The 22,258-nt window shown below is 43.4% G+C and overlaps 2 protein-coding genes across 3 annotated transcripts; both read right to left on the bottom strand.

Annotated features, from left to right (window-relative positions):
* Positions 1 to 408: 408 nt before the first annotated feature.
* Positions 409 to 13,732, bottom strand: mtcl3a (MTCL family member 3a). 2 transcript variants are annotated; one of them, XM_084557310.1, is made up of 8 exons: positions 12,193 to 13,732; positions 11,686 to 11,853; positions 6,791 to 7,093; positions 5,086 to 5,604; positions 4,740 to 4,819; positions 2,763 to 4,581; positions 1,846 to 1,881; positions 1,625 to 1,765 (listed from the first exon to the last, which is right to left on the bottom strand). In XM_084557310.1, exons 1-7 carry the CDS (start codon positions 12,652 to 12,654, stop codon positions 1,852 to 1,854), a joined length of 3,381 nt encoding a protein of 1,126 aa, XP_084413436.1. In that variant the 5' UTR covers positions 12,655 to 13,732; the 3' UTR covers positions 1,625 to 1,765; positions 1,846 to 1,851. The 2 variants fall into 2 exon arrangements, with proteins under 2 accessions (XP_084413435.1, XP_084413436.1); XM_084557309.1 differs by lacking the exon at positions 1,846 to 1,881 and having other exon boundaries at positions 409 to 1,765.
* A 1,629-nt stretch (positions 13,733 to 15,361) lies between these two features.
* mtcl3 (MTCL family member 3) lies at positions 15,362 to 20,679 on the bottom strand (the record flags this gene model as incomplete). The annotated part of the gene is made up of 10 exons (XM_084556306.1): positions 15,362 to 16,242; positions 16,375 to 16,504; positions 16,609 to 17,152; positions 17,356 to 17,425; positions 17,831 to 17,990; positions 18,126 to 18,445; positions 18,753 to 18,824; positions 19,221 to 19,379; positions 19,490 to 19,714; positions 19,930 to 20,679. 10 exons carry the CDS (start codon positions 20,677 to 20,679, stop codon positions 16,132 to 16,134), a joined length of 2,541 nt encoding a protein of 846 aa, XP_084412432.1. The 3' UTR covers positions 15,362 to 16,131.
* Between the last annotated feature and the right edge of the window lie 1,579 nt (positions 20,680 to 22,258).

The raw sequence follows: 22,258 nt of genomic DNA, 5'->3' as shown, positions 1-22,258 counted from the left end.
GTTTGAGTCTGGTGCCTCATCTTTATGAGCTCTCTAACGGTCACTAACGACTTCTGACTCACTCACATAAATATTTATCTGAAATGTCTGGTGTTGTATGTTCAGAACTTATTGAATTATTGCTTAGAACGAATGACGCCTGTCTCATTAGTTCTATAATTCAGCATTTCAACCGCACATAGGCAAGTTTGACCTAACTTGCAGTCTGTGGGCTAAAGTAAGAAATAGTTCAATAGTAATACTCAAATTTCAAAATACATCTATAACAATATAATGTCTTAAGCTGTACAGGTGCGCTACATAATTTTTAGAAGTGTAACTGTTTGACAAAGCATGACAAAACCAGCATATCCTGCAAGTAATACAAATGTAGGTTTGCAATGTGATGTGGAAAGAGAAGTGAAATCGTTAAGTCCTTATGTTTATTAGACAAAAAGATCAGCAAAGGCAACACCTTCATGATTCCCCACTTTCATCCAAAAAAAAAAAAAAAAAGGACTGAGCTGAGTAATGTCCTGATATGTGACTATTCAGAATTAGTAAAAGTAAAAAAAAAAAAAGACTTCTAGGTCTTTTATTTGCATTAGTATGTTATGCATTAAAGCCAACTCTCATGACGAGGTTTAACATACATTTAGTTTAACATCAGCAGTGGGTGGACAGGAAAAATTAATATTACAAACAATGTTTATAATTTTCAAATAATGAAAATGCGTAAGGAACCTGAAAAGCCTTTGGAACAAAGTTATATAAAAAAAGGAACTGATATTTGAAACTGTTGATATCAAGTAAATGTTTTGCTTAATCATGAAAAATGTAAAGTCAAACATGAGAATAAAGTAATGTCTTAGTCACAGACAAGGTACAGTCCACGTAAGTACTGTAGCTGATATTTAAGAAGGCAGGAAACAGACACGGCTTTAATCAGCAGGCTGAGAACGCAATGCTAGGGGAAATCTTCGCTCCTCTGTATTGATCTGCAAATTCAACATGATGCTGCATACACACAAAATATAGCACATTGTAAAAACATCACTCTGGATTTCCCTTGGCTAACAGTTTATGATATGAACTAGCATCAGGTGTAAATACAGTACATAGAGCAGAGGGACCAGTGAAGCGTCAGTCTCTGACAGGATCTGCAAGGCCACACTAGTCAAAGCTTGAATCCAGACCTGAGCATAGGATATCCATTCAGCTATGAATGACACATGGGCTGTGATCATTCTTTGGAAGGTGATGTTGTCGCTGTCTTTTGATGCTATGCACAATAGCCTGGCAGGTTAACTGGAGCATACTGCTGAATAACTGAAGCTGCTTCACATCCTTTACTTGCCTTTCTTGGTCACGCTCCACTGGATGCCACATACATTCTAAGAGTGAGCTGATGTACTCACAACTAAAGCACTTCTGAGTTTGTAGTAGTGGAGGATTTAGATTTGGTATATACACAACAGTAAAAAGAGAGAAAGGAGTTCAGAGGCTATCTCTGAAGGCTTCTGGTTGGTACAAACACATGGTGAAATGGAGATCAAATGACAGTCTCTATGTGAAAAGTGTGGGAGCAGGTGAAGGAGGAAGTGTGTTTCTGGAGGTGGAAGGATGGAGGCACAACGGGGATGCTAGACGGAGAGGAGGAGATGGATGAGGATGAAGTGGGGGAGCGACTGGCCCATCGGGAGGGAAGACGACGGTTGGCTGGGCGTGCAGGCCTCGAGAAGTGTTTTTGGACGGAGGAAGGAGAAACAGGCAACTCTTCATTTTCCTGTCAAGAAACAGATGAATTAACATTTAGGATTATCACACCCTTCTGTCTACAATCGAATTCACACTCAGATACTTTACATTTTGTCACGTGTTCCATCTGTTGTCTTCTTGGCCCTAGGGAAAACAACAGGCATATTTCAAACAGAACCACTAAAGAAATCTGCACGCTCATGTGAAAAGTTCACACAAGTAGATCTAATTGTTTCTGGTCGAGAGGAAAGCTGAGCTGAATGGCTCACATGTGCAGTGGTTCTTTCCACCACTTCAGCTTCACATCTTAGACAGTGCTCCTCAGTTAAAGCTAAAACAGGATGGTGCCTCTAACTACGTTCTTTTCATGAGGTCAAATAAAATTGGCTTGATAATTACTCCCACAATTTCTTTAACGTTTGCATGACTTAAAAGAAGTGTAATCACTTCAGCTCTCCCGTTTCTGTGGTCTGCCAAGGGCATTTAGTCAGCTGGCTTCTTGCAGATCGTTCTGTAATTACGACACAAAGGCCAGAAAAACACTTTCACCATGAGGTCCCATGGCAGGACTGAAAGATAAAAAGACGAGCTGGTGAGGGCGGTAGACCTCCTGCCTAGCTTAAACCTTATATACCACACTGCCAGTTGCTTCTGTTATGAGCCTTTAAGCAATGGAATGGCCCAGATGCCCAGATTATAATGGAGGTTTTGGCCTGCTTCAGTCTCTTAGCACATACCAGAAATAAACAACATTCCCATCGGAGCTGTCCTCAGTCAAGGGCAATTGCTTAGTGTTTCACAATGGAATGGAACAGAATGAAATGTACAAGTCCACCCAGGTACACTGACAAAACTGTCCTTGAAAATATGGCTGAACTTAAAAATTAGTCAAAACAAACAAAGACATGCATAGTTTATTCCATGAAGAAGCCTGAAAGTTTACATCTGCACAACACATCTGCTGCATGGCAAGGTATCTGCATGTGCTGTACATTAGTCTGCAAACCATGACAAACAATACCCACCTGAACTATAAGCTGAAACTCCTTTGCACCCATGGCACCGTGACTGCTGAGCTGTGCAAGTGTGGTGTGTGTTTGTTGGCTGTATGAAGTCTGTGTGTGTCTCAGAGCAGGAGGTAATGGCAGTGGGTCCATGTCCAGCATGTCTAGTTCTGAGACGCCCTCCTCTTGCTTGACACTGACATTAGGGGTTGAAATCGTCTCCTTCTGTTGGCTCTGGTTCTGTAGTGACCGAGCTGCGCTCTCATAATTTTTCAGAATCCTTTCCAGTGCCCCATAATTGGACCTGGATCCCTCAGGCCGTGGGTATGCAGCAAGAGTGAGGGGCTTCCAGGGATGGTCATTCATCATTCGAGGCCCAGGTCTAGAGGAGTCAGACTGGTTAGGAGGAACAGACACATGTCTTGGCTGTGTCACGTCTCGCTGTTTGTTCTCAGCAGACGGCTGCTGGACTGAGACACCAGCTTTGGCTGGCTGAGGCTTCACTCCGTGGGGATTCTCTGTCTTAGAGTTGAAATCATGTAAAAAGTCATCTAGCTGGGTATTTGCAGGCAAGGCAGGCTCAGAAAAAAGAACATCTGTGGCCGCTCTGTGCGATGTTTTCCTGCAAGGACTGTTTGCTCTTCGAACTTTGTGCTTGACCTCACAATTACGTGCAGGACTCTGCGAGGTTGTTGTGGCTTCTGTGAATCCAGACTGTGACTGTTGAGGTGAAATTAAAGAAGGTAGCTCTGTTTTGACCTCTTGGACGTCAGGGTTCAGTATCATGGAGTCCAAGATGGAGAGAGATAAAGTCACTTCAGAATGTGTCCCAGTGACGCTAGTGGTGACGTCAGTCGAATGCGGCTGAAAAGTCTCTTTGGGAGGCAAAACCTCATCTGACGCTCTAAGGACAGGTTGACAACCCACAGAGCAACCATCTGCTACAGTAACACTGCCTTGTTCCTGTACACCACGGCCCATCTCCGCCTGAAACAAAGTTCTGTTGAACTCAGCTGTTTTTTGTTCCAGCATTATGTTTCTTTTGGAGCCCTGGAGGTCGGTGCTGGTAGGTTGTATATCCAGAGATGACAAGAGCAAATCTACAGGTAATTCTCTGACAACTGGAGGCATTTGTAGTTCTGGGATGTTTAAGTTCCCAGCACTAGGGCTGTAATCTGAAACCAAGTCTTTGTCAGCACTGCGTATGTTGACTTCAGAAAAGCTTTTCTGGACAGTGTCATATGTAGACGACTTACTGTTAGTGAACTTGCTTGCATCGCAAGACCAGCGGCTGTGGCAGCAGCCCATATTACAGTTAGAGTTAGTAGGTACAGCGCATGATGCTACCACACCATCTATTAAAACCTTTCCTTCATTTTCTTGCAGCATAGCCTCAAATTTCCTGACAATGGACGGGCTACTACACTTTCTGTCCACCAGAACACAAGGGCTGTGGCATTTCCTCACTGTGGTCATGGGGGATTCTGGGATGTGGAGCTCTGTGTCTGAATGGGTGGCAGTGCTCAGATTCCAGGAGGAGGTGCGGGGAGGGATGGGTGGGGCTACTGTATCCATTTCAGGGTGTACTCCAGGGCTTGTCTGTGTGTCTCTGTAGCTATCTGGATCAGCGGCGTTTGCTGTCCAGGATTCAACCAGCTCTTTGGTGGCTTGCCAGGTGTTACCTGCTGACAAGTTGAGACAACTTTCCCTCTCTGAGGACCAACGATCATCAAGAATCTGTCTGACATTGCATGGAGCATCCTCTTCCTCCAGGAGGGTTCTATTATGGCCAAAATGTCTGTCACTTTCCTCGGGTAGACACAGGAAGTCGGCTCGATTCCTGAAAGTAATTATTCAAAGAGTAAGTTTACCTGTGTCATTTTTAACCTCACCAATCATTTACATTGTAGATATAAGTAATTTCAAGCAAAACATGCTCAACTAAGTGATCATAATTCCATACTGATGTCTAAAAATTAAATAGCAATAAGGATTTACCTCTTATCGCTGCTCTTCTTTCGGATCTCATCCTGGTAACTACAAAGCTCCTCACTCACACGGGCTATCTCCTCCAGAGCCTGAAACAGAGAGGAGTGGACAAATGGTTGAATACTGTGTATTGCAAAATTATTCTACAAATTAAAGTTAGAGATTTAAATTGGAGGTGATGCAGATGAAAAAGAATGGTCTATACAAAGAAACCAATGGATGCCTAAAATAGGGGTAGGCTACAGGAGTCTGTGAACATAGCGAATAAAATGATGTTTTTGATAGCCATGCAAAGGAGCAAAGACTAGAGAAGCTCTAGTGTTATTACCAAATAAAAATACTTTAAAATACTCACAGCATTGAGGGCAGTAGCATTCTTCTTCTTGATGCTGTCATAACTCAGACCTTCCCAAAGAGGAATTTCTTGAGGTCTAACATGGACAGTTGTTTCACTCCCCCTAAAAGCATATTCCTGCGGTAGTTCACATCCTGGGGTGCCAAATAAAATAGTATCCAGCTCTGTTGTATCCTTGGTGTCTTGCTGCCAAGTGCCTCTGGATCTCAATTCGTCTCCAACTGTAGGTTGTGAAGCGTCTTTTTGAGTAAACTGACCACTAATGTTGAATTCACACAGGTGTTCTTCTTCTGGGACACAAGCGGAGTGGTAACTCTCTCTCATAACACAAGCACCTTCGCCACTGATATTTGTGTTGTGACTGAAGCCAGGTAAAGGTGGATGTCTGTTTGTTTCTGACTGGCTGCTACTGCTGAGCGGCTCAGAGCGGTAGTTGTCACTAAGCAGACTGGAGCCTGTGCTGGTGGAATGTACGCTGAGTCCGGTCCCCCCTTGCTTGACTCTCACTTCACAGTACAGCTGGAAATGGGGGGGGGGAAAAAAGGATTTACAACAAATACACTTTGTTAACAATAGGTTTTACAGAAATCAAGGAAAATCAACATCACCATTAATCCGCCAACAGTTTAATTTGAACATAAGTTTTATTAAGCAATATTATAAATCAAAACGGTCACCCAGATGGTAAACAAATATTACAGCTAAAATATGGCAATGATGGTACTTTCTGCAACACTCCACTCTCCCTGGTGGGTTGAATTAAAAGCCGTAAATGGCATAATATAATAATGTTGGAGCCACTGGTGATGCGCAATCACAACTAATATTGGATGACGAGAAGTCGGGCAAGACAGCACTGGGACCCATGAACATTTTTAGAAGATAGAAAAAACATCCAAAGAATTCTTTCAAATAAAATTGGATAACCTCTGGCCGTCCACCATGGAAATCTCAAAATAGTAACTACTTCATGTTGACTGGGCTTCCTTCCCATCATGCAATGTCTAGATGGGACTCTTGCCTTTTAGCCTGCTCTGTTGTTTTCCTCTCTCATTTTCTGGTCTCAAAGGGGCAAATGAGAGCCACATGTTCTTTTCATAGCAAATTGTTCCAGCGTTTTTGCTCTCTGTCCAACTACTTGGGTATGGTTTCCCTCATAAAAAAAATAATAATAATGTGCTCTTCAGGGCATGTCAGATTTTAATCTGTTGATAGATTTGGGCTTCACCCATTCTAACCTGTCTATTTTTTTTCTATTGTATTGTCATTCTTAGGTCATTTAATTTGTTGAATTACTTCCCGGTTTGTCCTGTCCTATCCTAACTATATCTTATTTTAATGCAATGCCTTCTTTTTTTACCTAACTTGCTATAGAAGATGAACTTTCTAATTATGCCGGTAACATTTTTTTTAGTTTTTCTTTCTGCAGCCCTAATCTTTAAATAGCTATTGCATATGGTACTTATTACTTTGCTTACTTCACAATATAATTCACTTATTTTGCTGAAATACTTATTTATATCAGTCTAATTAAAACAAGCTAGTATATTGCGGATATTGTTTGAAAAGAAACACAAACTTAGTCCTAGAGAGATATCAGTGCCTATAAACAATAACAACCCTGACACAATCAGATTCAGTGGTAAAAGTCTTTCTAGCCCTAGCAACAAATTTAGACATCGACAGGCAGAATAAGGCATCTTACCTCTTCTATTTTCCTCTGCATATCCTTCAGCTGGCTCTCCCACTCTTTTCTCTCCATGTCGAACCTCTCCAGCAGCTCAGCTTTCTCCCTCGACCAGCCCCTCTCACTGTGCTCCAGACGACAACGTAGGTCCATGGCTGCTGAATGTGTGTCCGCCAGGATCCTTCGTTGCTCTTCCCTCTCCCTGCGTAGCGTTGAGGTCTCACTCAGCTGTTCTCGAGGTCTCTGTGATGCCACAGAGCCAGGACCTGCTGCTGACTGGACTCCTCCGCTCACCAACCCAGTAGCTTCTCTAGCCTCCAACTGAGAGTACCAGACAGGGAGCACAGAGGGCAAAGAAGAGGAGAAAAAAGTGAGCAGTGGTTGTGGAAAGGGCGGGAGTGAGGGAGATAAGAGTGGCAATAAAGGACAGATTGCAGTTGGAGAACCATGATGATGATGAGAGCAGATGATAAGACATGCAAGGCAGGAGTGGGAGAGAATTGGAATAAAGAGAATGAGGGAGTGGCAGGATGAGAAGGTGGAGGAAGTGGGAATAATACACCATGGGGACAAGTGTGAGCGGGTTCGTAGGAGGAAAGAGGGGAGAAGGACAAAAGACTGAACAGTGAAAATATCCTGTAATAACTCACACATGGGGTTCATGGGGTTAGGGTTCAAATTTTTGTACTTCACTAACACAGGATACTGTGCAGGATACGACAGATCCAGGCACAGAAAATATGTCTGCAGATGTGGCGTTAGTCACACAAAACTCTAATGATCCTTTTTTTTTTTTTTTTTTTTAAAACAAAACAAAACACAGATCCACACAACAATGATCTCCCCAACACAAATAAGGTCAAACTTCTGCTTTCTTTCAACGCTAACGTGCATGAGCAGAAATACTTATTATATTCAAACTCTTTTTCTAATTTTAGTTCAGATGTTGCCCTTTTCAATTCCCTTTTCAAGTAAAGTCCTGTGGTATTTCCCCTGGGATTTCCCCTGTGTTAGGGCCAAAGACTTTAGTTAAAAACATGTTATCATTCTGCTAGGAGTGAAGAAATGCTGCAAAACAATGCACTGTTTAAGGCTGTGCTCCTAAATCAGACTACAATATTCACTGTAAAAAAGAGAAGAGAAAAAAACTGTGTAACTGTTAAAGGTTTAAGTATCGATGCCTTTTAAATAATGGTATTTGTAAAAGTCATCTGAAATGTTGTCTTCATAGAAAACTTTGTCAACATCCTCTTTTAAAGAACATGAGAAGAAGGGGTGTGTTCAGATCTGTAGATTCTGTGGTAAATGTGCATTTTTGTTGCTAGTAAAAAAAAAAATAAAAAAATGTTGGTTTGATACTGGAAAGAGACCAAGACAACGCCTGTGCATCTGCATATATTCATGTGCTCCTGTGTGTACGTGACTGTGTATGATGTGTGTGTTAGAAGGAGGGATAGAACGCACACAAGAATGCCTGAATGTGTTATTTCAGTGTTCAGCCACAGACACCGACCAAAGCCTTCTTACAAGCCTCGGTCACGGCGCTATTTCTGCCTGTGGCCTGGGGTCAAGAAATTATGGTGTAGAAAAACAAGTCAACCCAATCTGTCTGCTTGTGGCTCTTCTCAAAGTTTTCCACAATTAGAGATGGCTGATGATGGGTGATGTCCACAGTCTATTTAAACGTACAAGTGTAAACAAACAGTGAAAGTGCAACAACAAGATGCTTGGAGTCAGACTAAAGAACCAAGCCGTGTTTCCGTTGATTAAAGGAGAAAAGGGAATTTGTGATCTTAAAGGAAATCCTGAAATTACCAGTATCCCATGCATCTTAGGGAACACACTCATGCAGACACAACCACGTTAAGTTCAGTCTCGTAGAAGAGCAACCTCCAGCTATACACTGTGTGCCACAGGGTATATAAAGGTAACTGTGTCACCAGGGTGACCCACTATAAATAGAGGACACACAGCCTTGTACATTAATGTCACATTCCGAGGGGAGGTGGGGGGTTGAGGTAAAGGGAGGAGGAGCACTTGGCTGCTGAGACATAGTAAGATGTCTCCTTGCTGCCAGCAGCATTCATAAATCAGTGGCATGCGGAAAAATATGCCTGGAAATATCCGGCCCAGGACTTCTGCCTGGGACCTTGGATGCCTTCTTGGTATTTGCTGGTAGAAGTGTCCAGAAAGGATGCGGACACAACATACGATAGTAACATCCAGCCGTTTGTAGAGATGTTTAATTAAATTAAATTAAAAACAAGGATAATTTGCGCCCATGTTTACACTTAATTAACGCTCTTGGGATTACAACCGTTAATCCTAGATACAGCAATTACACAACACACAGTATCAGCCAAACCAAATTCACAGTGATATATTGACATGCCTAAACAGTTTGCACTTTTTTTTAAGATTCTCCACAAATCAAATGACTAGATTATATACAAAGACACTACATTTGATTATATAGCAGTCAAGACTCTCTCTCGCCTGGTTAGGGACAGATGAGGATCTTCTTCCGCATGACAGTGTCTAGATGCCCTTTGATTACATAAAATACAATTACCTGAACATCCCACATTAGTAGACCTTGGTCATTTAGTATTTCTGGTCATGTACTACTACATTCGAAGTCTTTCTTCAAAAGGCTGTACTAAATAAACTCAAGTCTACTATTCATGCATTCTACTCCTCAGCTAGCAGTACAATGCTCAAGGAGACATACAAATAATCTTTCAACTCCGTACTAGGTGCACAATTTTGCATGTGTTGCAACCACTGAACTGCCCCGAAAGGACAAATTTCACCACACCGTTTTCAGGAAGATAAAAGTTCCTACTCCATTAATGGTCACAATCTATATCATTAGAGAATTTTCCCATAGATTTCCATTCATTCTTTAAATGGTCTGTCTCCCCCTTGTAATGCCTCTGAATGTAGTAACTCCACACTCATAAAGTTACACCCAACACCCCTGGATTGATTTGCATGCTTTCTTGCCAGTTTGTGCTCAAATCGCAGAATGGATTTAATTTGTTCAGCACTTCTTCAATGAATGAGGTGAAAAGAAACGGCAAATCAGTGCCAATTATCCAGCTACAATTTTGGGTATCAGTCAAAGTGATGCATTATAGGGTCTGTTACAATGATTATAAACAACACGCTGCACACTGCTGATGATCTGATAAACAGATGTCCATTGTTCTGAGCACAATGACAATAGAGATCTATTCTATTTTAAGATCACCAGCACAACACAGTTCTTGCACTGGAAGAACATCAACATGTTGTTGTAGACAAATTTGTGTCTCTATGCACTGCCCCATGAAAAATACATTGTCTGTAAATGAGCCTTGATTACGAGGCCGCAAATAAATCCCAAAAACCGGACTTGTATTTTGAATCTTATGAACCCCCTTTGATTAACGTTTGGTAAAAGTGTATGCAAAAGTATAATCTGTGGCAGGATGTGGCAACAAGACAATCTTACACCCTGCTCAGGATGGCCTCCTTCCAAGACGCTCTTCCCTTGCTCTGTTCGTGCATTCAAAATCACTGTACATTTACAAACACACAGACTGCCATGAGAACGGTGCAAACGTATAAAGTCAGACAGTGAGTCATCTTTCCTGCCCTAATCAATCTTGGTAAAACCATCAGTGTGTGTGTGTTTGTGTGGCATCTTTGTAAAAAAATAAATAAAAATGCTGCAGAAAGTCAATTATCTTTCTCCCACTGCGTCACTGGACTTTACAAACACAAAGCAGAACAGAAAATGTCTCTGTTTTTATATAGCTCTTTGTTGGCTGCACTAGAGAGAGGAGTGAAGAGTAACAGTGTACCCTCAGCTCACATAAGGTAAATGACATTATGGCATCTATGTTTGTGTGATCTGTGAACTGGTAAATCCATGTTACAGTACTGAATTCCAGTGTTATTGTGTTATAGGTGTTTTGTCCTACTGGTCAGCAATATCACGTCACTACTTTGTTAATTTCCTGCACCATATTATGGTATGGTATCCAAGCAAAGGGAAAGCTGTGTGTGAGGGGTGAATGTGTGATAGGAACAGGCGGGTCTCAAGTGTTAGATAAAGACACTTGTTACAGCATCACATAGAAACCAGAACTGTAACACATGCAGACATACAAAGACAGTGAGCACAGAGACAAAAACCAACTCTGAACAGATTTCACAGAATTAACAGTTTTAATGTTTTAATCTACAAAGGCTGGGCAAGTCTCATTAGGATTAGACTTCTACAGTCAAATAAATCCTTTGGTAGCTCGGCATGAATTCCGTTCAGATAATCTGAACATTGTCTGAGCATGGCACAGCAAGACACTGGTATGCAAACTCGGCTCTAGTACTTTCTGCCCGTTTCAGCCACACTTAACAGAAGTTTCCCCATTGCCAGAATACAGTAATATTTCATCTGCTTAGAGCTGGCTGTTAAAAGCCAAGTTGGGTGTTAGTGTCTAGCTGAGCAGGGATAACTAAGTTTGTCTCCTCAGTGCAAATCTTTTGTCTAAGCTGATGGCTGAGTTGGACGGATGCCACAGTGACTTATCGCCCTGCTGCATGGGTGGCGAGTCCAAATTTACATCACACTAAATGCCAGGCATGCACAGACACAAGAAAATGCACAAACATAATACGCACAATGATCAACATCAGCTAAAATAGAGTATTATTAGCTGTATGTGCAGTATTGGTGTTAAGAAAGATTATTTATTTTGGGGTAACTGCTCTTAGACTTATGCACTTGCAGACACAGTTCTTTGTTTATAAAACTATGTATGCAGAGCTCAACAAAGTGATGCACAGACAACACAATCTAAGGCGCCAAAACTGACCTCCAAAAAAACCCAACCCATATAACAGTAGCATCATCATCACTCACTTACCTGGGCAATCCTGCATTTGAGCTCAGCTTTCTCCAGGTCCCAGGCACATCTGTCTCTAGTATACTGCAGCTGAAGCTCGCTCCTCTTCTCCTCCTCTCTCTTAACCTCTGCCTGCACTTCCTCCAAAACCGTCTTCAGGTCCAACAAAATCCTCCTGTTCTCCCCTCCCTGGATGGAAACACAAAAAAAAATATCATCAATCACATATGCCGGATGAACTGTCTGCTTCTCCAGATACAGTGCCAGTATCACACTTCAAAACACAATCACAGAAGAACTAAGAAGGAAATCAATCCTTGATAATGATCAGCTGGTACAATGGTATATCAATGATATAAATTGAAGCTTTAAATATAACATCACAAAATGTAACACATAACACAGAAGAATAACAACTTCCCACATAATACTACAGGGAAAAAGTATGCTCAGTAAGGCCCTGATGCACAGGAGGCACACACATAAATATATTTAGCTTTCACGGGGGCAGTAAGTATTCCCAATTACTTGTATGTCAGCCACTTCTCTCAACAATGATTCCTTCTCTCGCATCCATTCTTCCTTGTCCTGTACGTGTCGCTTCTTCAAATCTTCAAACTTCTTTTTTAGCCTCGTGTGTTGTGTTTGCTGCTGCTGCTGCTGCTGCTGGTGGTGGTGCTGCTGCTGGTGCTGTTGCTGCTCCTGAGCTTCGGGACCGGGCCACATTTGCCCCCCGAGGATTTCAAGCTGGGTCCCTGCTCCACCGTTTCCACCACCAGGTGGAGGACCGAACTGGGGCTCGTAGATGTGACTGAAGACGGTGGGAGGAGAAGAGATCCTCCTCAGCGGACTGCGGCATTTGCCCCTGCCTCTCTCTGCCCTCTCCATCCTGGAGCACGGCACAAACTCCCATCCCTGAGACGGGACGTATCCCCCGCCAGCACCGCCCCCACCATTCAGCCCCGAGCCGTTCATAAACGCACTCCACATATCGCCAGTGCATTAAAATAAAACATCGAAAAACAAAACGAATGAGCTGAGCAAATTTGAATATGATCACCAAGCTGTTTTGTAAGCATCCATTTCTGCACGGTAAGGAGTTGGAATAAGTTTTGATACAGTTCTGAAAACTTTTCCATGAACTCAAACAGTTTTTTCTTTTCTTTTCTTTTTTTTTTTTTACTTTGTGACCAGTGACATAACAGATTTATCCAAATCCGACCAAATCCCCCGCTGGCCACACAGCAGCACTCACTGCACAGGCAACGGGACAGGACGCACTGGACCCCTCCATGTCTTCACAAGGTCAAGCCGTCATTCCGGTGCCTGAATCCACAAGGCATTTTCTTCTGTTCTCTCGAAAACGTCCTCATTGTTGCAGCTGCATCTTGTTCCTTTCTACATATTTACAGCCAGATCTTGAGACGCTCTGGGTTTGCGTCTCTGCCCCGCACAGAGTCGCTGCAAGGCGACAATCCGGAGCTCCCAATGACAGACACCCAGTAACCACTCCGAGGCGAATGGGAGAAGTTCCCAAAAATAGACTATCGTGGAGCGCACTGATGTAAGAGCGGAGCAGTATTTTTACCCCTTGTAACCATGAGTTTATTTTACCAAAGCCAGAAAGCTGAGCGGCGCCTGGAAGATGCTGCGGAGGAACATCCTTTAATCAACACCGGACTGCTCTAATTACGTCGCCGGATTTGCCACCTTGCGCTGTAGCCATGGCAACCTTTCAATTCAGCAGCGGCGCAACCAACCGTCGCTCACATTAGAGACAACAAACTACTAACTATACACCAAACGTCCTCTAATCTCGCAAAAACATTGTCTTACCTCGCCTGTAAACAAAGCTACGCTGTCCACCCCTCCTCCTTTGACATCCGCAGCAGGAGTTGTGCCATCCTTCTAACGTTTCTCATCTGATATCTTAGCATGAGAGGGGGATGACTATCACGAGGAAGGCGACGAGGGGTGGGATTTTATTCATCTTGACTGGAGAAAAACGAAGCAACTGTATGTCTGCAGTAATGCCAACTCTTAAAAGAAGAGCTACTGTGCACAGTAATAAAGTAACAGTATATTTAGCTTCGTGAGCAACGTGTTGTTTTCTTGACGCGCTTTGCGTCAAAAGTTCCGTGCAGCAGCAACTAAGAAGCACGTGCCACTTTGCTGAATACTGAACCCTTACCTTAATACGGCAGTAAATTCCCGGATGTCCATATTCGGAACCAGCTACTTTAAAGCCAGCAAAATAGCTGAATAGTGTCTGTTAAAAGTTAAAAACAACTGGAGAGCTACAGCCTACAGCTGAAACGGTGCTTTTCATTAACTGGACTAAAATCCCCCTTTCCCTAGTCTATCTGTCTCTTCCTCCACAGCTGGACCTAATACGTGACGTAAAACATCCCACCGGTGGGATGAAAGGAGGGGACCAAGTTCCGCCCCCGTCCTGGTGGTCAGGTTCTTTAGTTAAACAGACGACCCGAGGGCATTTTTACACATTCTTACAGTTTGACAAAGCTAAAGTCCACATGTGGATAAAATGTCAGTGCATCGTTCATGTCCCCATGGCCAACTGGATGATTTGTCACATATTATGTTGTCTTGAAACAGTAAAGTTGCCTTATAAAGTTGCCTATGAAGGTTCTCAGTCATCCAGGTCATGGTATATCCAAAAAGTGTTTTTTTAAAAAAGCCAACTGGACTTGTAGAGTTTTTTTGTTTTGTTTTCTTTTTTTATTTGAAACAGAAACAATTGAAGAAGGTTTCTGATGGGTTACTCACAAAGTTCCTATTTAAATCTCAAACTTTCCACCAGTTCCCTAGAACTGAAGAAGCTACTCAGGTGAGTTGTGAAACGTCTCCTCAAAAAAAACTCTACCAAGTCCATTTCCCTTTTTTAAAAAAAAGATGCTTTTTGGATAAGACCTTGTAGGACATATTTTTGTTGTCAGTGTTGGATGTAGAGGCAGTGTGAATGCTAAACTATTGTGGTTCCTGCCTCTGCGTGTCTTTGTATGTCTTGCTGAATGCTCACAGATCTGTTAGGCTAATTGCTGCTTTCATGTTAAAAAGTCAGCTAATGTTAGATGCCCTTTAAAACTCCAATCAACAGCCTGAAAAGAAAATTGCACACAAGCTACATATTTCCTGGTTTTCAAATTGCTTGCAGCATTATAGATTCTTAGCATGTGCCTAGAGTTTTCCAAATCAAATTATCAAATTAAAGCGCCTGCACATAGCCTACTGTAGGTAGGTTTTTTTTTTTTCTCAGATATTGTGGCTAAATTACTCTGGTGACCACCAAAGAGATGGCCTATTCTGTGTCAAGTCCCGACTTCATCTGTTGCTACACTGAGAATAGGACATTATAAAAATGCTGAAAACTTTAGACTTAGTTAGTATTGAAACTTGAAACTCAAAGTCAAAAACTGTAAGATACAGTAAAGAAAACTTTTGAAAAGACTGGTAATTTTCCGATGGCTGCCAATGTTAGCACGGTAGCTGTCTGGCCTCATGTTATTTCTAGACGTTATTGTTACAGGTTTTCAGTGTTTTGTCTATGGGAATGGACCTTGCATTGCTGTCATTTGTCTAACCTAGCAACAGAAACATAGGTGTTCAGGACTTGAGGGGGTAAAAGGGTAAAAGAGGCCAACAAAGGTTCAACCTGCCTCAGTTTGAGAATGGATTGAGCCACACAGGCATACATTATGTCACCAGTTTTACAATATGTACTAGGGGTTGTATAGGCTAGTTGACTAGTCGGTTTGGTGACTTCACTGTTGTACTATGTCGCTTTAAACATCATGTCGACTGCTCACTAATCACGGCATGGACGCCTCCTAGAAGACAGGTGAGGAGCCCGCAAACTAGCAGCGGTTCATCTAGCATGTGGATATACTTCACTAAAGATGAAGCTCATTCTACCGTGACATGCAGAATATGAAAGTCAGTCCTGAAATGCAACAAAAGTACTACTGCAATGCACACTCATCTGAAAAGACATACGCTAACGCTAGCAGGGGAATGGTCCAAATCCTCTCGACAGCAGTCAGTTAACAACTTCACCAAACGCCAAATCAACAATTCGCCAGTGGATTTCATTGTCAAAGTTATTAGACCTTTAGCCGCAGTACATGGAGAAGTCTAACAGGTCTGAATACAGTCCCACCCTAATTAATATTCAAGTGACACAACAACTCATTGCTGACAGTCAGAAAACATAATTGGCAAACTCACCTAACACTTCACTGTCACTCCCAGGTGTGTGTGGTCTCCACTAAATGTTGAAAGCATCTGGGCAGACGAGTGGCTTGGGTCATACTTGGATAATGATAAGTTCCTGTACCTTGAGTGACCGTATGAAATGCGCTGAACGTAACAGAACTGAAATGAATGAATAAGTAACAAAAAGAAACAATGAAAACGTACATAACATGATGCTGAATATGATAATGTGCTCTACAGAACAAAGAACAGGGTGAACAGAAATACCAATTTAAAAATGGTGGCGTAAGAGAGTGAGGAAAACAGAACGAGAATAAGGATCAGCAAAATAATGGGCTGAAACATCTTGAGGGACGGCAGTTAAATGAGAAGTAGTAAAAGTGGGAGAGAAGAGCAGAATGACATGTGGTTAGAATAAAAAACGCACACATTAGACAACAAACAATTAAAGTAATTTGTGTGTTTGCTTCAGCTTACAGACAGTGGCTCCTCTTCCTGCTTATCCTCCTGCTTGGGGACGTCCAGACGGTCTATGAAGCTCTGTAACTCCTTCCTGAAGGCTTTCATCTGGGCGTTGATACGATACAACAGTTCATGCTCTCTGATTCTGTGGAGCAGAATATGAATATTAACTAAAATCCTTCAACTTGGATTGCAAGGTTTGCACAACAGCAACAATACTAGGATGTTTTTTTAAGGATGCTTTACTACCTGCTTCCTTCCTCATCCTCATCCAGCCTGAACAGCTCTCCATTAGTTACATATACTCGGGCTTCAGCGATGATAGTGCTGGTGTCAGCGATGAGCCTATCGATGGTCCGACCCAGCCTCTCCGCCTCGATGCGGATGTCTATCATCTGTTGCCGGTCCTTCAGGCTTCTGGATAAAAAACGACTCTCTACAGGTGAGTAAAGGGAGCGGGTCGGGGTGAGGCAGCGGATGTTCCTCACCTCATCAGAGTCGCTCTCCCCTCCTATGGGGCCCTCGCGCTTGCGATGAGGTGGAAGGAGGCGAGGGGAGGAAGCAGAGGCTGAGGGCGTGTCATCATCTCGCCCTCCATCACTCTCTGCATCACTGTCCCGAGGGCTGCTGCGTATGCCCAGGTGTGAGGCCAGGTCATAGCGCTGCATATTGGAGAGCAACACCCGGTTCTCGTACTGGAGCTGCATAACTTTGCCGCTCAGCTCATTGATCTGCAGACGTGCTGCTTTCAGCTCCTCCTGGAGGGCCTCCACTTTAGCAAGGTCAGCTCCTCCTGGGGTTGAAACAAGGCAACAATGAAAAGTGGAGCACCCACAAATTAGACTTTAATGGACTGTTCCTGGAGGTTTTATAAGACACATTTTTCACCTGGTACAGATTTATTAAGCCGAAAGAAGACAGATATGTTTTTCCCTGCTGTGCAGTGGTTTTGTCTCCTGCAGCAATGACTCACTGAAAATTAAAAAACAAACCAACCTCCTCCATGTCTTGATCCAGCTTCATGGGATCCAGCCTTGTATTTAAGTTTATTCAGCTCATTTGTCACCTAAAGATGAAACTGAATGTTATTCACATGTTTTTTTAGTGTTGCTGTTTAACTAACTTTGATACATCGTCTCAAAGTTGCTGATGATACCAATAACAACAACAGATAGGGAAGAGGAGACACATATCATCTTACATTGCTAAATTTAAAGCAGTGTTGTGTGGCAGAGTGAAATCAGGAAGCAATCTCTGTATTACTATATATAGTATGCTGCACTTTTAACTAAAATCAATTAGTTCTTTACAGTGCTAAGCATCCGATGCTGTACCATACAGTTTTAATGCTTCAGCTTATACTTTAGAAGGATTTACTGTATTTGCAGTAAGAGGTAATTTGTCCTTGACTCGAAGAATGACAACAGCAGAAATGATCGAAACTATTTTTATAACAGTCTGCACCATCTACCTTTTTGTTCTCTTCTTCTACGTCTGCTAAATTTCGACGGAGAAGTTCTGCCTCGTCCTCTACCAGTTGAAGCTGCTGCCTCAGCTCTGACAGGGCCTCGCCCTGCTCTCTGCTCTGCTGACCTCCACTGCTAGAGCCATCCAGTCCTGCTGCCGCCAGACTAGGAAAACCAAGGAGAGAAGTGCTGGTTAAGAGATCTTTCAGTAAACAGAGCTTTCACTTACTTAACTATGACAATGATTAGGCCATTTTCTGTATTGCAAATCAAACATTATGATGAATGAGTGCCAGGTACCTGTCCTCCCTCATGTCATCCAACTCAGCCTTCAGCCCTCTGTTCTCCACCTCCAGCTCCACAATCTTCCTACCCAAAATGTTCGCCTCTTCCTCCACGAGGCGTAAACGAAGCTTCAGCTCTGACTCACGGGTGGTGGGAGGCCCTCCGGCCTCACCTTTAGGCAGAGGGCTGTCCACGTCCCCATAGAAGGATCGGTATTTCTGCAACTCCTGCTCAAGTCGATCCTTCTCTTTGTCGATCTTTGCCATCTTTTTTCTCATCAAGATGGCCTCCTCCTTGATGAAAGCTAGCTGGCATTTCAGGTCTTCATTTTCCTCCTATGAAGAAAGAAAATGGGTTGTTGATTTTTGTTGTATTTTCAGAGAGAAAAATGTGAAAAACAAATCACAAGCAATGTACTTTTTGTGTGGTGGTTCTAGTTTCTTTGGTGGCATTACTAAATATCTATACCTGAAAATATTTAATCGCCTCAGCACATATTGTAATCAAGTGATGATGGTCATGTTTTTCCATGTTGCATTTGCAGGCTAAAAATAAGACTCTGATGTCCAGTTCCTTTTCAAATTGCACTGGAAAACAACCTTTCAAGTTCATACCTTTATAATAATGTAAATGCTGACTCACCTCGACTGGTGTCTGTGGAGCTTTCCTCTCTGCTCTCTGCACATCCTTACTTCCTTTTCTTTTCAATGAGAGCTGCAAGGAAACAGTGGTTACGTCATCATCATCATCGTCATCGTCATCATCAGCTCATGTTTTCTTACTGAAGGCAGTAATATCATCCAGATTTATAGAACAACAGAACTGCTTAAACTCACCCTCAAGAACATTTCTGGTAAAATAGTCCAAGTCAAGTCATTCTGCTCTTAATGCCAGTGTTATTTTAAAGCCATTAGTGCAATTGAAAGTCTTTCAAATTAAATTCAGTCAACACATGGGCTAATACTTTATTCTTAATCTATTTAGTTATTCAATAACACACATTATTTTCTATTTAACATTTGTATACTGTATGTCAGAGACAGATATATTCCCCATTACTGCCAACACTGCTCTGCTCACACTCTAAATAACTAGACACACTTCTCTCACCTCTTTGGCTTTCTCGAGTTCATTTTGCAGAGCCTGTTTGGTGACCTCAACCTCGATCAGCTGCTGCCTCAGCTTCTCATTCTCCTCCTCCGTCCTTGTCCTTTTCTCCTCAACACTTTCGAGCTCATGGTGCAAGCGCACAGACACATCCTTTGCCACCTGGAGGAGATCCAAGACGGAACACACAGGGAAAGGTGGAAAGAGGGATGTTTCAGTCACAGTTGGTGGTCATACACATACAGATGATGATAAGCTCTCCACAGACTCACCTTCAGGTCTTGCTCCAGACTTCTGAGCAGCTCTCCGTCCACTTGGCCAGTTTCTGTGAACCTAAGCCTCTTTCTTTCGGCCTTCTTGAGTCGGTACTGGAGGATTCGACAGTTCTTGTTGGCTCTCTCCAGCTCTCTGCGCATGTCCTGCAGCTGGCAAGCGTCCTCTTCATAGAAGGTGTCCCGCATCTCATCCATCTCTGCCCGCATCTCCTCGATTTCAGTCTACCAAAAGACGGAAACAAAATAAAACGTGTCACTAAATAATTCAATCCAGTGTCTGTACACAAAGGGAACTTAGTCAAACCTTGTCAAAAACCAATCTGTAGCACTATAGCAGTGGTTACTTGCAGCCTAATGGACTACAACAGGTGCCACTATTGCGCACACTGAGACTATGTCCTATTTGTAAGTCAAAATGGACCATATTGTCATTTTACCTTTAAGTCGTCGTTTTCATCCTCCAGCCTCTCGATCTCGTCCTGCAACCTCTGGTCTGGCTGTGGAGCCAGTTTGGGATTGTCCGGTTCGGGGGACAGCTCTGGCTCTGAAGCCGGAGGAGATGCTGATTTCGCCTGCATCTTTGTCCCTTTCTTCCCCAAGCTCTTATTCAAGTGAAACTGTATCAGCTCGGACTGCAAGCATCCCTCCTTCCAGAAACCAGGTCCGCAGCCTACCGTGCTTTTGGAGCTCTTCTTGTTGCTACTTGTGGTCGCGGCGGCCTCCCCTCCTCTCGGATTTTTGCTCCTCAGTTTGGGGGATTTTGATGCGCACGGCTGGTCAGAGACGACGCGGTGCGGATCCGTTCTAGAGGGCGAGGAAGCATCGGCGACAGTGCGGGGGTTGTCCTCGGCTGTCTGGACGGCTCCTCTGTCAGTCGTCGCCGCCGTGGGCCTGCTCAGCGTCGGACTTTCAGCACCAGAGGGCTGGACAGCAGCCGCGCCTTTGATGGCAGGAGCGCTTCCGGCCTGCCGCTCCCTGCCCGTGGAAACGGGAGACTGACCACGGCTGCTTCTTCCTCCCCCTCCTCCACCACCTTGCTTTGACGCGACGGGCTTTGACGAGTTGGTGCCCTTCTGCGTAGTTTTAGATCCAGCGTCTTTGAGCCCCGCCGGAGACGACGACCGCTGCTGCTTGCGGCTGCTATTGTCTGGCTGCCGCGGCGGGTCGGCAGATGATGGGTTCATCATGGTGTCAAAGGCTCAGCTCATCCTCGACAACATCCATCCTCTTCACTAATTGTCGCGTAGCTGCGAAACAAGTGACTTTTCAGACCTAAAGGCTACAAAAAAAGGGACAAAGGCGAGGCTAAGTAATAGACAGTGACTCTACAGGTCGATCAAATAGCCCAAGTTTGCTTACAGGAAAAAGAATTGTGAGAACGATAAGAGCTACACCGGGAAGCACCGTGTATTTTACGCAGGCCTGTACGCGAGGCTATTTAGATGAGGCCACTGTTAAGGGAAAACTGGCAGCAGGTACCTGACCACCAGTAATTATGCATTCGGTCATTCACCCCCTTTTTGATAAGATGTGTGTGAGATCAGCTGCAGCTCGGGTAATTAGCTCGACAAGCCACGTTTGCGTCATATGCGCCCAAAGGATGGGCAGCCAGCGAGAGAGAGAGAGAAAAGGAGAGCAAAGAGAAGGTAATGTCATTGGCTATTCAACCTGGATCAGCAGCCAACCAATTAAACAGCGCTGCTTGTTTGGTTAACAGAAAGCAGTTTTTTTTTTTTACGTGTGGCCTCTGATCTGATCTCTGGCCGATCGGAAACAAAGGATGATCCAGCCTCTTCAGCCACATCCAGACTCACAGGAGTATACTGAGTATGCTGAAAGAGCCGTTTCCTGTCAGCCATACTCCTCATATCTGCCCGATGACTCATTGCTAAAATGAATGGGAGAATGGGCTACAAAAGTATCACAAGCTGCAGATAAAACATCCTTTTAACCCACTGAACCCGTGGCACAGTTTTTTTTGGGTTTTTTTGGGGTTTTTTTTGCATTTTGAAAGCACCAAGAATCCGCACAGTTTTTGCCACATAAGTCAACGCTGTTTAATTGAAGAACAATGCATTAGTCTAAAAGGTTAAAAAAAAAAAAGTACAACTCACTGTAAACTCATTGATTGCATTGATTGTCCTCTATATAAACAACTGGGAGCAGCAACAGTGAATCAACCCACCTCGGAGGCCTGCCATCAGAACACAACGTGAACCACAGTCAGACATTTGCCCTTCATACAGGTTAATGCAGCTGCATTCACCAAAAAAACACTGTGCACCCACGAGAAAAGCAATTACCAAGTATAAATAACCCATTTCTTACCTTTCTCTGCGTGTTTTGTCGGAACCTGAAGGGTCGTGGTGATGGGGAGGCTGAGGAGATGCTGACTCGAGCGCCTCCCGACCACCAAGCAACCTGTTTCAATATTCATGACATTACATCATCGCTGGGAGGGCCGAGGCTGCACGGAAATGAAGCTGCACGCAGCAGGCCGTTCCCATTGGAAGGAAGAAGACATGATGCACAGTCTGTCGTCTCTCTCTCCCTCTCTCCCTCTCTCTCTCTGTCTCTCTGTCTACACACTGATTGGATGCAGACTCGCTGCTCTACTCTCTCCTTGTATTCAATTGTTTGAACTGACCTTGCAGAAAATGTAATTGTCCAAAGGTTTTTTAGTAAGTGTGTTTTCCAAAGGTACAGAAATGGAAATTCACTTTTTGGTACAGACTTCAATAGGCATTGATCAACAAGCATTTATAT

The sequence above is a fragment of the Chelon labrosus genome, assembly GCF_963514085.1.
Source record: "Chelon labrosus genome assembly, chromosome: 12".
Classification (NCBI taxonomy): Eukaryota; Metazoa; Chordata; class Actinopteri; order Mugiliformes; family Mugilidae; genus Chelon; species Chelon labrosus.
This window is presented reverse-complemented; position numbering and strand designations above follow the sequence as displayed.

Bases quoted from the DNA above. Each gene is read 5' to 3' on its own strand.
- mtcl3a (XM_084557309.1), bottom strand. From the start codon at position 12,654: ATGTGGAGTGCGTTTATGAACGGCTCGGGGCTGAATGGTGGGGGCGGT. The intron at 7,094-11,685 runs GTAAGTGAGTGA...TGGTACTCTCAG, and splicing joins TCAAATGCAGGATTGCCCAG to TTGGAGGCTAGAGAAGCTAC. The intron at 4,582-4,739 runs GTAAATCCTTAT...AATTACTTTCAG, and splicing joins AAGAAGAGCAGCGATAAGAG to GAATCGAGCCGACTTCCTGT.